Below are 12,956 nucleotides of genomic sequence, written 5' to 3'. Positions count from 1 at the left end.
GGGCTGTCACCGGGGTATTGGTGGCGCTGCCAGGGCCCGAGAGCGGGCAGGAAGCTCATACAGCCCTGTGACAGAAAATAGGGGTTTGTCTACTTCCCTCAGAGGCTGGTGTTAAGGTTTGGGCCCTCCACACAGAGCCACAGCCCAGGGATGCTGTTCATCAGTGTCTGTGTGTGTGACTGGGCTTTGACACAAACACTTTTTGCATAATTTGATAGATTTATGGAAATGCTTTCCTTGTCCCTCCTCAAGTGAGGTGATGTAAGCCCTGAGGGAAGCCTTGAAGCTGATCATGGGAGAAGAAATTCCAAAATGCAGATGCCTCAAGCATGAGAAAACCAAGAACGAGGAAGCCAAAGGCTTAGAGGGACATGCTACACAAGCATACAGGAACAGAAATTAATTTCAAGCATCTGCTAAGTCACTGTGAACTGCCTGCATGTGATTTGTTTGGATTGGTGAAATCCAGAAGAGGGCTGCTTCCCCTATGAGTGTTAAGTTAAATATTTGAGATAAGACATACTAGGAAATACTCAGGAATCGGCTGTGATAAGAGGGAAGAAGGCGTTCCACAATTTGCAGGCTGAGGCAGATCTACCCGTCTCACGGTGTCGAAACACCATTGCCTCATCGGGCACGTCCTCCTGAACCACAGCCTCCTGCCCTCTGCACACCACCTCTGTCGATTGCCTACATGTGTAAAAATGCAAAGTTTTAATGAAAAGCCCCTGAAGTTCATCCCAACTGATAACCGTTCATGGCTCACCTATTTCTTTACAGAAAGGTAATTCACCTTAGTGAATTCTGCAATGAAAGAAAGATAAACAAGTCATAGAATCATAGAAAGGTCAGGGTTGGAAAGGACCTTAAAGATCATCAAGTTAAGTCACTTTATCATGTTTTCTCCATGAGCTAAACACGTGCATATATGTAGTTGCCAGAGCTCAGCAAGCATTAAGAAGAGGTCCGTGTCTGGAACTTAAATCTTAAGTATTTTTTGTTTCTGCGGTACAAAATATGCACCAAGATATTGCCAGTGTGCTTCTGGAGCCAAGAATTAATACAAAATTGTTTTCACAATTAACATAAAGACAAAGTAAAAGGTGACATTTCAATATTTTATTCAAGTTGGGTTTGGGTTTTTTCATCCATTTTTAGTAGTGTCAAGTACAGCATTTTGGGGTCTAGTTCCACACAAAATGGAAGACTGTCTAAAAATGTACCCATTTAGTTGCTAAAAAAAAGTGGTAATAAAACAAAAGTCCATTTGAAATTTAGTGACGCAACTATGTGATTGCAGTTACAAAGACTCTTCCCTGATTATGGCCCCGTCTTACAAGCTTTCCAATCAGTGCAAGGGAAAGGAACCACAACACAGGACAGGTAGTATTGGCTGAGTCACATCAAACCTCTTCCGCAACAGACTGACACAAAATGGACAACCTAAAGCATTCTGGAGACAGCTGTAGGTGTAAGATAACCAAAAAAGACAAACCATTCATGAAATGCCTATCTAAAAAAAAAAAAAAAAAAAAAAATTTAAAAAAAATCCCTTTTTTCAGACAAGTTTCCATATTCCACTGGGAACTGAAACCTTAAGTGTCAGAACATTTTGCTTACAGAATTAACAGTACAATATAGTGATCTGCGATTCTTAACATCTGTTTTTATACCACATTAACATATTCCTTGTGCATTCAATACATTTGTAAAGGTAATCAACACCTTCTTACTTCTCATCGTGTGGCAGCTGACAGATGTGATGGGCAATAACATTAAAAAAAAGAAAAAGCCTGGAATTAGGATATTTTTTATGCTTTTGTCTCCATTTCTTTAACAACATCATTTTTAAAGCTTAGCTGTCTTTAACCAGGACTAGCAGGACTGATACTTAGCAATACTTGCATCCCAGACATGAAACATTGAAAGGTACACTATATTCTGAAGGTAGCTATGCTGTATTTTCAAAGTAGACATTGCAGAATCACTCTTATGCTTCAAATTCCAATCCTAGACCAAGTTTGTGACCACCTGCGTTGACATTCTTGCCATCCAACAAAGCTGACAATGTCAGTTTGATACCTGTGAAATAGAGAAAAGTGAGAGAAAAGACAACTGTTAAAACTTGGAATGAGTTCTGTGTTACTGCTTTAATTTATTGGGTGGGTAGGTTGACGTAATTTGGTGGCTAGCCTTGTAAGGTCTGGGCATTTGAAAACAATTTGCAGACATGAAATCTTTCTGAATTATGAAAGTTATAATAAACCACAGTGATAGATTCTGCTTTTTATCACTCCAAGTAATTAAAGCTCTGAGTCAGTTCACTGCTGCTGGTCTACTGCTTAATCTAATTTTAGAGTCAAGTATTATGAAAAATTGTGACCTTGATACATACCTGCCTTTTTAAAAACACTTTAAGATCTAGGTGTGAAAAGGCCTAAGCCCTGTCTACGGTAATATATCAATCTGCTTGGTATTCTGGCAGCAGATTTATTAGACTACAGTAAAAACAATTTCACAGCAGTAAGATTGTCCTCTCCCTGGACCAGGGGACCTTGAGAAAGTCACATTTTCAAGAAAAATAAGCTCAGTAACAGGAAGCCTCTGAAAGTACTAAAAATGCATTTAATTATCTGTGAAACACCTAATTGTAGATACATTTTGTATCAACATAAAAGATTATCTGACTGTTTGGCGGATGGTGGTCTCTAATAATTCTGCTTCTAACAAACATTCAAAATTAACAGAGCAGTCCCTGAAAAAGTTCATCATTGGGCTGCCATGCAGAATAGCAATGTTACTAAACCACTCACATTTTGCCACAAAAAAACCCTTTGATATTTCCAGACTAAAATATTGTTTATTGATGTCTGAATTTCTTCTGCATAGACTTACCTGGCTTTAAAGTCTGAGTGTATCCTAATCCAATCAGACTGGAGTTGTTCACTTTAGCCTTAAAGGGAAAAAATACCGTATGTAAGTACTTTTGTATCCTTCTTCAAAGTCCCTCCCTCTTGAAAATTAAAAAAAAAAAACCTTGTAGCAGGTAAAGCATTTAATCTTTTAAATCACAAAAAAAAAAAAAGTCTATAGTGAATTTTGCCTCAAATTCACAATCTCGAAATAGTGTCCAATGATACAACACAACATTGTGTCACTTTTAAGGAAAATCCAATAGTTGTGCTCTCATGCTGCCAAAACCAAGAGAAACAGGTGCATGCACCAACTATACACCACAGAACTGCATCAAAACCGTACTTTACTATGCAAAGGTCGTTTCACATTTCCATTACGAGAGCCTGTTTTCAAATGCTGATAAATGCACATGCATAGCACTCACAGAAAAAGAGGCATCTGGGTCGATCTGATACTTGGCTGCTATTCCAAAGCGAGTGTTGCTATTACCGGCTGTCCAAGCAAGATTCACGGCAGTTTCCAGTTTATCATTCACCTTCTGGTAAATGGAGCCTCCAAATTCTGTTCCATCATTCCTGGAAGAAATGCATTAGTCTAGTTTTAAATGGCACCCCAAAAAAGTAATCTTTTTTTTTTTTTTTCAGTAATATCTATATTTGCAGAACATTCACTTACATCTCATTTAATATCCCTATAACAACTAAGATAGAGACATTATGCCAGATGGGTTATGAAATTGTTTTTAAATGATTAAATGAATTAATGGTTACTATATTTCAACAAACAACTTATGAAACTGAAAAAAAAAAAGCCATGACAAACTATCAAAAATAGACTAATGATGACAGCTTCCAATTTTCCCTTTTCTCTAGATGTGAGTCTTTGTAGTGAAGAGATTTGTTCTTCTCTACGTATCTCTGAAATAATTATTTCCCCAGGTGTACGTCTCTCTAGCGCGCTGAAAGGGCTGTACCCCCATTACCGAGCCCAAGCACTCATCCTAACACTGCCTCAGCAGCGTGCTTTCACCAGACACAGACAAATTGTATCACAAGTGAAGATGCCAATTTAATGTCCAAGACCATTGGCTTTTGCAAATGAATGCCATTTGCAATAGTCCTTATGGTACCTCTGTGCTATACATGTCTCTGTACTAGAAACAAAACTAATTTTATTTTGCAGAAAGCACTGGCCCACAGCAGAATGATGACAGCCGCCTACCACTGCTACAGCACCACTTCCAATTACTGCTGACACCAGTGTCACACCGGGAATACAGTGTGGTAAATAAAATGCAAAACTTTAGAGCATGTAGATCATAAAAACAAGAGCAAAAGACTTCTAAAAGCCTTGCACTCCTTGTAAACCAGTGAGTACCTCAATTTCCATTTTCACTCATTTTCTTAAAAGCAGATACAAACATTCTGCACGAAATGGGCTTTAAACCACAGAAAGACCTCTGCAAATAAAATTATTATTTCTAAACTATGAAATAATCTGGTTTCAATTATTAGAGTATACCAAACCTTTAGTGAATTAAAAAAAGGGCCAGATTTTGAACCTCTCCACTTACCCCTTTGGCCTGATGTTCCTTAGTTCATAATGGTTGCACAAACAGTAGTGGTATGCCTATTTAAAAGTTCAAGCAATAGCAGCAGCCTTTTAAAATATTAGAGCAATTCTTCCAGAAAAACACTACAATACTTACTTCAGATAAGACTGAAGCTCACATCTAACTGCATGTGCTTGGCTCTCAAGAAAAGGAGGGGTTAAAAAGGACTGAGGAGAGCTGGTTATACAGGCAGATTTTGTGCAAGGTTCCCACACAGCTCTGTCTTGACCTGCAACATTAGGGGGGGGGGGCGGTCTGAGCTATGCTTAAAAAATGAGGAAAGTCATATTTAAAACTAGAAATTATCCAGCCCTACCTCCCTTTAGTTATTATTTATTATTTTAAAAAATAACTACTAAAAAGTCAAACCTCCTTTTGATTCTAACAGTAGTAAATAGCACTTTTCAGATGCAGATAGAAAACATTATCCCCCTATGAAAATGAATATATTAAGACACCATTAAGGAAAGTAACTTGCTGAAGTCCCCAGCTGGTCTGTGAAAGGGCCAGGAACAAAAGACGATGCTTCAAGCCCCACCTAGTTAAATTATCAGCTCTGCCGCAGCATCCCTGTGAACCACTGAACTGTTTGGATATAACAACCGAGCAGGCTGGTGATGGGAGTTCCCCACAACTGCTTCTGGGATTATATAAAAAACGCAGATGGGTTTCAAAGCTGAAACACATCAAATACCTAACTAATCTAGTAATAAAAATAAATAAGATTTCCATTCATATCACTCATTTATGGGTTTGCCTGTCAATTGGCAGAGTATGAATATTAAATAAACAAACCAGGCATCCTCCTAAAGATGATTTATCATCCACGTGCAATAATATAAACCTAAGAAACAGACCCTCAGGAATCCAAGAAACAGTACACTACAATCTGAGCCCCTGCTGTTCTTATAGTTATTTTCTGCTGTTGTTTTAATTAAGAGTAATGGTAATTACAGCATTTTATAGGAAAAAACAATAATACAATGTTTTGAACTGCGACAGTATAACGAAGTTGAAAGTCATTGTGCTTGAAGGAATAGCTCCTAACCACTGAGCGGAGGGAGACCCCGCACATTGTTTCGATGAAAGTTTTCTGCCCACATTTTTGTGCTTTGGCACTCTTTCAAACATACTGCCTGGGCTGTGAAGGTTCAATTGTTCTGTAAGGCAGTTTGAGCTTCCTAAACCAGATCTCTGCAAAAACAGCATGAAACAGAACAGAAAGCCTTTGAAGAGGCAGCTCCAGGAAAGCAGAACAGTTGTTCAGCCCCCACATGGGAACAGCCTGCGATAGCTCTGCTCCATGCGAAATATCCAATTACCCAAGAGAATGGGAAAGGGGGGGGGCTGAGGAAATGGATTAGGGATTGCCTAATCTCAAATAACTGTTTTCCTCAAAGATGTAAATTGCTTTTTTAAGAGGAACAGCAGGCAGAGAAATTAAGGTTTCAATGGAATTTGGTCCTGGTTTCCCACTGTTCATGCATTCAGCAAGGACAAACGCTTGTGTAAATTGATTATTAGGAGTTATAATACTAAATCAAACTTTTACACCATATCCCTTCCAGTACTAAAACAAACCCAGTCCGTATCTCTTTCATTCATTCCCTTTTGCCTGTTCTTGTTCATCCTCTGATTAACTCTTTCATCTACAGATCAAAACACCATTTTGTTTAATTTTGACATGTGCAAAAGGAAGGCATTGCTTTTATTTCAACTTCCATGAAGAATATTTTTATAACCCACTTGTTTTATTATTCCACTAATAGATTCTAATAATCTTTATCTGTTAGAAAGGTAGACACTGGATGCTTGGGCACTCAGTGAGTTCTAGTTCCTTCTTGTCATGCACTCCCTCACCCACATAATTAAAAAAAAAGTTAATGCAGCTAAAAAATGCAGCTTGCCATCCTAAATGAAGAAGTCATTACAAATTCCCTCTTTCACCACTGCTGAAACTCTTTCATTGTTCCAGTCAGCAGAAAAATCCTTTCCAATTCCTTTTTAATGCCTGTCTGCCAATACTTACACGTTAGTATGAAGCTGGAATTCATCAGTCTTATAGCCAACAGCAAAGTTGCTCTGGGTTACTCTAGACTTCGCTGTCTCAAAAGTCATTTGGTAACCAGCCAGCCACCCCTCGTAGCCAACCACCAGGGCTCCACGTATTGAAGGACCAGCAATATCAAAATCCATGTCGCAGCCAATGTTGATGTGTTCCCTTTTGTACCCCGTCTTAACTTTAGCGCTTTTTTTCCTAAAGAGAAAAGAAAGAATCTCATCTCTTTGAAAAGGTACACTCATAGGTAGCAATTCAATCAAATCACCTACTTCAACTCAGTGTAAGAGTTCTCAAAGACAAAGTACACATACCTGGAGAGCCAGGTCACCTTCTTACCTTTCACATTCACAAAACCCTAATTCAGCTACAGTGAATTATTTGCAATCGAGCAATAAAATGCGGTGTGGCACCCCGCTAAGCACTTCTGGGCTGTGTTCTGAAAAGCCGCAGCACAATAAGCCAGGTGGGAGGTGGCAAAAACAGATCCTCATCTCCAACTAATCTGATGGTTTTGGAAGTTTGGTAGATGCAGGGAAGGAATAGAAACTGTAGCAGTTCACAGGTTTGCTACAGAAAGTCAGTAGGAGTTGGCCTGTCCCAAACAAACAATTTTTAGACAACCCTAGTGAACAGGGTAATTCCATTGACTGTGACAAACGTCAAGAAATCACTACTTTGCCTGCCTGGGGGAAAGTCTCTGCTGCTAAGGAAGCAGGCTGTTTCAGTGGCTCTGACACCCTGTTTCCTCTTTAGGATGCTTTATGAAGTTTCATGGTTACAGCCATTAGAAAGACTGCCAGAAATAAACTTTCACGAGTCACTTGTTTCTTTTTATACTACTGGCCAAAGCTGCGTTTTCTCATGTGTCCTTAGATTGGTTTACACCAACGGTGCAGACCCTCGCAAGGCAAGAGAGTTCCGTCTAATATATTCAGCTACTCTTAGTTAAGATTTCTTTTTCTTCTCTTTGTTACCCTAATTTTTTTAAGAATCTTACCAGCTAAGAAATAATTATCAAAAATACCAAAATGTCTCGTTAATGTAGAATTGGGAATGGACTGGAAGCAGCTGACAATGCTGGGCACAATCTAGAAGACAAGGTGAAAACTCCCCTGGGACCACAACCTGGCAGCCTGCAGCGCAGCGTGCTGCTCTGGGAAGCTAATGTGCAGAATATTTTGACTCACTGGCAGCACTGCTTGTAAAAAGATAATCAGGGGGAAAAAATAAACTAACATCTAGACCTACAGCTGCTGCTTAATCCCTCTGGCCCACATAAAAACGTGGCATCCAATCGCCGTGTCAGAAATACTCATCCACCACCAAGGCACGCTGTGGCCAGCAAGAATTCAGATGATAAATTCAGCTCGGGAGAAAAGCCCAATTACTGTGTCAACCCATTAGAGCCGTGGCCAACTGGCTCCCGGAGCTTGTTAAGCTCTGCAGTACAGCTGACTTGTTCAGCGCTTTTATGCAGACAGTAGCTCATCCTCTGACATGGCCAGAAATACGCAACAGGAGTGCAAACAAAACCTTTTCTTCCCACTCTAATTCTGACTCTAATTTTCAAGTTCCTTGCCATAGTTTAGGATTAAAAAGGGATTGTTAATACTAAAATTTAAATCAGATGTACATGATTTCATCATACACGGGCTGATTATTAACTGTCTCGGTATCTTAGGACAGGAGGAGTAAAGAAGCAAGACAGCATTCTGGAAAACTAAAATAAAAAATGCCTTTTTTTTGTCATTTAAGCTTACTCACTTCTTACCCAGTGTTAGGAGAGAAGGAGGAGTCAAAGGTCAGCTTCAGGCCGCGTGCAAGCTGAACAGAAAAGAAATTCACTGGTTGGATTTATAGTTCGAGATTGTCATAAGTGAATTTGTAAATTTGTATCTTTTGAGCCCAAAATTACCTGATCTTCAAGAGTAATCTCAGTGCCTAGCGTGTTGTCAGTGTTCCACTTTTCTGTGAACATCAAGCCATATTCCACCCATTTGTATTTTGTTTCCAAACTACCACTAACTTTGCTCGTTTCTGAGTTTGCTGAACCTGAGCTTGTAAATTCCTAAAAAGGAAAAAAAAAAGATATATAATGTGTATAATGTGTATGTATATATATATATTTGCAAATATATATATTTGCACGCAGGCAAATACTTATAGAACATACTAGTCACTATAATTTGGGATATTAGTCAATACTGCAGAGTTCTCGGAAGATTTAAGAACATGTTTGCTAGTCATTAGCATCAACACACTCTTGCCCCACAAAAAAAAAATCAGTGTCAGAGAGAAGTGGCAAACGCTTCGTAGAAATATTCTAAATATTGGCTCCAACACACAGTTACGTTGCAACCATAGGGACTGCTAAGCAAGAGAGCTGCAGCACATTCAGAAACCAGCAGATTTCTGCTCGTTCAATCCCGTACAGAAAGAGGGAGGCACTGACACTGCCTCCGAGCACGAGCCATGGCGATGGCCCCAAACAGCAACGTGATTTTTGTAGAAAGCAACTACCATGGTTGTAAAGGAGCCCTTCTACTCTAATCTGTGCACAGTCTCGTATATTATACAAAAATTATCAATGCAAAGTAACATACAAGGTTGTAATATATCTGAAGAACGATCAGGGGAGGGTAAGGGATATGTATTTACTTTAAAAAAGAAATATACAGCAAACACAAGAACATTGCAATGTTTGGGGTTTCAATGTGTTTCCAAACTCACCAGTCCATTTTCAGATTTCGTTTTCAAGTCAAGTTTTATTAACCCAAAACCTATAAAATGAGTAAAAAATATGAATTACATATATGTTGATTTGAAAAGCATTTCCGATTTATTTCTTAAAACTCCCTTCTAAATCCTACTGACCTCAGCAATAAAATTGGGACCAAATCAGGCAATAATGTCTTTATTCGTACTGTGCAGCATTCATTTTCAGATTTCGTTTTCAAGTCAAGTTTTATTAACCCAAAACCTATAAAATGAGTAAAAAATATGAATTACATATATGTTGATTTGAAAAGCATTTCCGATTTATTTCTTAAAACTCCCTTCTAAATCCTACTGACCTCAGCAATAAAATTGGGACCAAATCAGGCAATAATGTCTTTATTCGTACTGTGCAGCATTTTATTCATAAGCAAATTACTGACATCAGTGATCCTATTCCTGATACAAGGAAACAGCCATAATGCAACACTCAATTTTCTTGCAAAACAGACAACAGCCCTATGGGGAACAGGAAGAACTTTGTCAAAAGAGAAGTAAGTTACCCTCCCTTTCCAGACAGCAAGGGCAATGTGAAGCTACGACAGAAAATTCTCTGGATTCTAATGGCAATTACTGGAATATTTATCAGGGAAAAGCAATAAAATCCTAACAGCTTCAGGAACTGGGCAGACAGCAAAAGACCAAACTTATTTTGGCTTTATTTACCATATCCCTTGGTGAAAACATCTCTGGCGGATTTGCCCAGATCGGCATAAGCAGGTGGAACAGCCATTTCTGGGGAAAGAAAAAAAAAAGGGGGGGGGGGAGGGGGGAATTACCATCTTCAGAAATTTATTTAATTCATTTATGCAACAAGAAACTTAAGCCCATTTCAGCCGGTTTTATTTTCTATCCACCACTTATCGAGTAAATACAACACAAAGTATCTATCACAAAGAGTGGGATTTGATTTTGCTCATTAGGCAGCAGAAGCAATTCCCATGCATTTGCCACTGAGGATGAGATCAGGTTGCAGAAGAAATATATATTAAAAAAAAAAAAAACAACTGTCTGTGCCTTTCCAAAGAGTTAACTGTTGTTCTCTTATCAGTATCACTGCATGAATGAGCGACTTCTTTTTTTAAAACCATTTCTCGGAAACATTTCTCTTGCAACAGCTCTGTGCACTGTGACGTAAACCATTAGTGCCCCAAGTCATCCACTCAGGAAATCTCAGGACAAGCATCTAGCATCAGGAGCATCTCTCTCCCCTGATTCAGAGCAGCAAATGGATAACATTTATGTTAGCAAAATCGATAAACGGTTATTCTTCTGCTTCAGTTTTCTTTGTTTGAGGGAACCAGAGTCAAACAGTCTGAAACAGTGAACATCTTCCACCTTTATAGAGAAGATTTCATAATTTAAAAAAGCAAAAGAGATCAATCATACCAATAAAGCTGGCCGTCTCAGTGCCATCTGTTGCACTAAAATTCCATATTCCCAAACTTTTTGGTTATGCAGAAGTAATAAGCAATTTATTACACAAGCGTGCAAATGCTTACAAAAATTGCCTGCCAGTCCTGCCAGCAGAAAACTGTTCCTTTAAACCCCAAACCAAGCAGCCAGCTCTGAACACAAAGGGTGTGCAGCCTTGGAGGCAGTTCTCTGGGCACACACACCACCCCAGGAATATCAGATGGAGAGTTCTGCAGTCGCCCAACGCCTCCAGCACTCCAGCCAACAAGTTGTTGCCTGTTCAAGCAGGATATTGCTATTGCACACATGCAGAATCCCTGTCCTAGGGGAACAAAACCCATCTGGTGGCGAAATACAAGCAAACAGTCTTCTCAGAACATAAAGCAGGACACAAGGGTGCACAGTGTGATGTAGGTTCAGGTATGGAGACTACCTGGATGCATCAAGAAGTCCTGTTCCCTCTTTCCAGGTATAGTTCAGGAATAAGCTGCAGCCCCAGATATGTAAGCAGCTAAACAGGTAAATTGAAAAAAAAAAAAAATATTCCAAGGAAGTTTTAGCTGCTTGTATTAGACCTAAGTGTCTCTGTTTGTTGTGCAAACATGAAAGCTGGGATTTGATGTTTATAAGCACCACTGTCTACAGGAGAAACCATTTCAACAACTGATCAGATGTGGTTGTGGAAACACACAACCAGCTTTTAAAAAACAAACAACAACAACAAAGAATACCAAACACACACACAAAAAAAACCCCAAAAACCAAAACGCACACATACACATACACACACAGAAAAAAACCCCCAGACAAACAAAAAAACAAAACCAAAACACCCACTATTAGCATATTTCTTTAAGTAATTCCTCTGCTTCTTTTTCAAGTCCCTGGAAGCAGAGCACAGTGCCCTGCCTGGAGCTCACACCTGACAGCCAGAGCCAAGGGCTGGGAGGACTCACTAAGGGCTGGATGTGTCCAGGAAACGCTTCTTCCCTGCCAGAGCCGCCCGGTCTCATGAGAACCCTCTTCTGCGTATTTCCATTTAACATCATCAAAAATTAAAAATGTTAAAAATCCCTATATTTGAAAATGAAATAAGCATCGCTTTGGAAGAGAACGCACTGCTCTGCCAGCTACACCTTGGAAATAGATTTTATCAACAGTCACTCCACAGAATAAAAATATTTTTATGGAAAACTGAACACTGTATACTTTTGGGTTGGATTTTGTAGGCTACGTTTTTCCCTTATCGGAGCCCATGGAGCCAGGCTTGGCTCCCGCTGAGGTCTGCGTGTCTCCCCTGGACGGTGCCGGGCTCGGCGGGCGGATGAGCGGTGCCAGGCTGCTCCGGCTGGGCTGCGGGACAGAGCACCGGGAGACGCTGAGCTCTCCACTTAGGCAATTACTATAATTAGGGGACAATACTGAAAGCCAAATCCCTGCAAAGGCATGTGTAGTGCACGCAGAGCAAGGTGTTGAAAATTCCTGATGGTGGGAAATGGCAGGAGCTGTGTACCTGGTGGAGAACCTGGCTGTTGGCGGCAAGAACAAAAATAATTATTTCTGTTGGTGCTGGCTAATCGGAAGCCTTGTTTAACAGATGGAAAACAAAACTGATTACATCCTGTGCGAGTGCAGGTTGTAAGACGAGCATGCTTAACAGGGATTCAAACTCTTAAAGGATCAAGGAATGGCCGTGGCCAAGTGCCCTTGCTTCTCACCACCGGGAGCCCAGCATGTTAACTCAGGGTAGGTCAGGACCAAAATGAAATTAATTGTTTTTATCCTTGTCCAACTGTGCAAATAGCTCAGAGTGGCTACATACCCCAGCTCCCGCACCGAGCAGGCCAAGCAGAGTACATATAATGTGTTCTAAGTAGGAAAATATTTTTATTTTCTTGAATGAAACCTCCAAGAACACCTGATTTGTAACTGCCGGAGGGACAGCATTGGAGCTGCAGGACCCAGGAGCCAGCCCTAGGGAAGATTTCATTAAAGACAAGCACTTCCAGCAGGCCAAATTTGAGTATCTTCCAGTGTCACAGATGGCAAAGTTTTCACCCTACGATGCAGTTCTGGGCAATTAAATCAAAATCAGCCGAACAGGCAGCACACCCCCAGCGTGCCCTTGGCAAACGTCAGGACTGGCTGCAACCATCATCTCTGCTTGATAACTCT

The 12,956-nt window shown here is 40.0% G+C and overlaps 1 protein-coding gene across 1 annotated transcript; it reads right to left on the bottom strand.

The window, feature by feature from the left end:
• Positions 1-1,105: 1,105 nt before the first annotated feature.
• On the bottom strand, positions 1,106-10,098 carry VDAC1 (voltage-dependent anion channel 1). Its single transcript, XM_010084230.1, has 8 exons — positions 10,032-10,098; positions 9,321-9,370; positions 8,506-8,658; positions 8,362-8,414; positions 6,558-6,785; positions 3,341-3,491; positions 2,896-2,953; positions 1,106-2,082 (listed from the first exon to the last, which is right to left on the bottom strand). The coding sequence occupies exons 1-8, from the start codon at positions 10,096-10,098 to the stop codon at positions 1,991-1,993; spliced, it is 852 nt and encodes a 283-aa protein (XP_010082532.1). The 3' UTR covers positions 1,106-1,990.
• Between the last annotated feature and the right edge of the window lie 2,858 nt (positions 10,099-12,956).

The sequence above is a fragment of the Pterocles gutturalis genome, unplaced genomic scaffold (assembly GCF_000699245.1).
Source record: "Pterocles gutturalis isolate BGI_N339 unplaced genomic scaffold, ASM69924v1 scaffold35555, whole genome shotgun sequence".
NCBI lineage: Eukaryota > Metazoa > Chordata > Aves > Pterocliformes > Pteroclidae > Pterocles > Pterocles gutturalis.
The sequence above is the reverse complement of the archived record's forward strand: the minus strand, read 5'-3'. Positions and strand labels throughout refer to the sequence as shown.

What these genes read in the sequence shown, in the direction of transcription:
- VDAC1 (XM_010084230.1), bottom strand. Translation starts at nt 10,098, where the DNA reads ATGGCTGTTCCACCTGCTTATGCCGATCTGGGCAAATCCGCCAGAGAT. An exon ending in CGAAATCTGAAAATGGACTG is followed by an intron (nt 8,659 to 9,320) that starts GTGAGTTTGGAA and finishes TTTCCTTTTTAG; the next exon opens with GAATTTACAAGCTCAGGTTC. An exon ending in ACCCAGATGCCTCTTTTTCT is followed by an intron (nt 2,954 to 3,340) that starts GTGAGTGCTATG and finishes TTTCCCTTTAAG; the next exon opens with GCTAAAGTGAACAACTCCAG.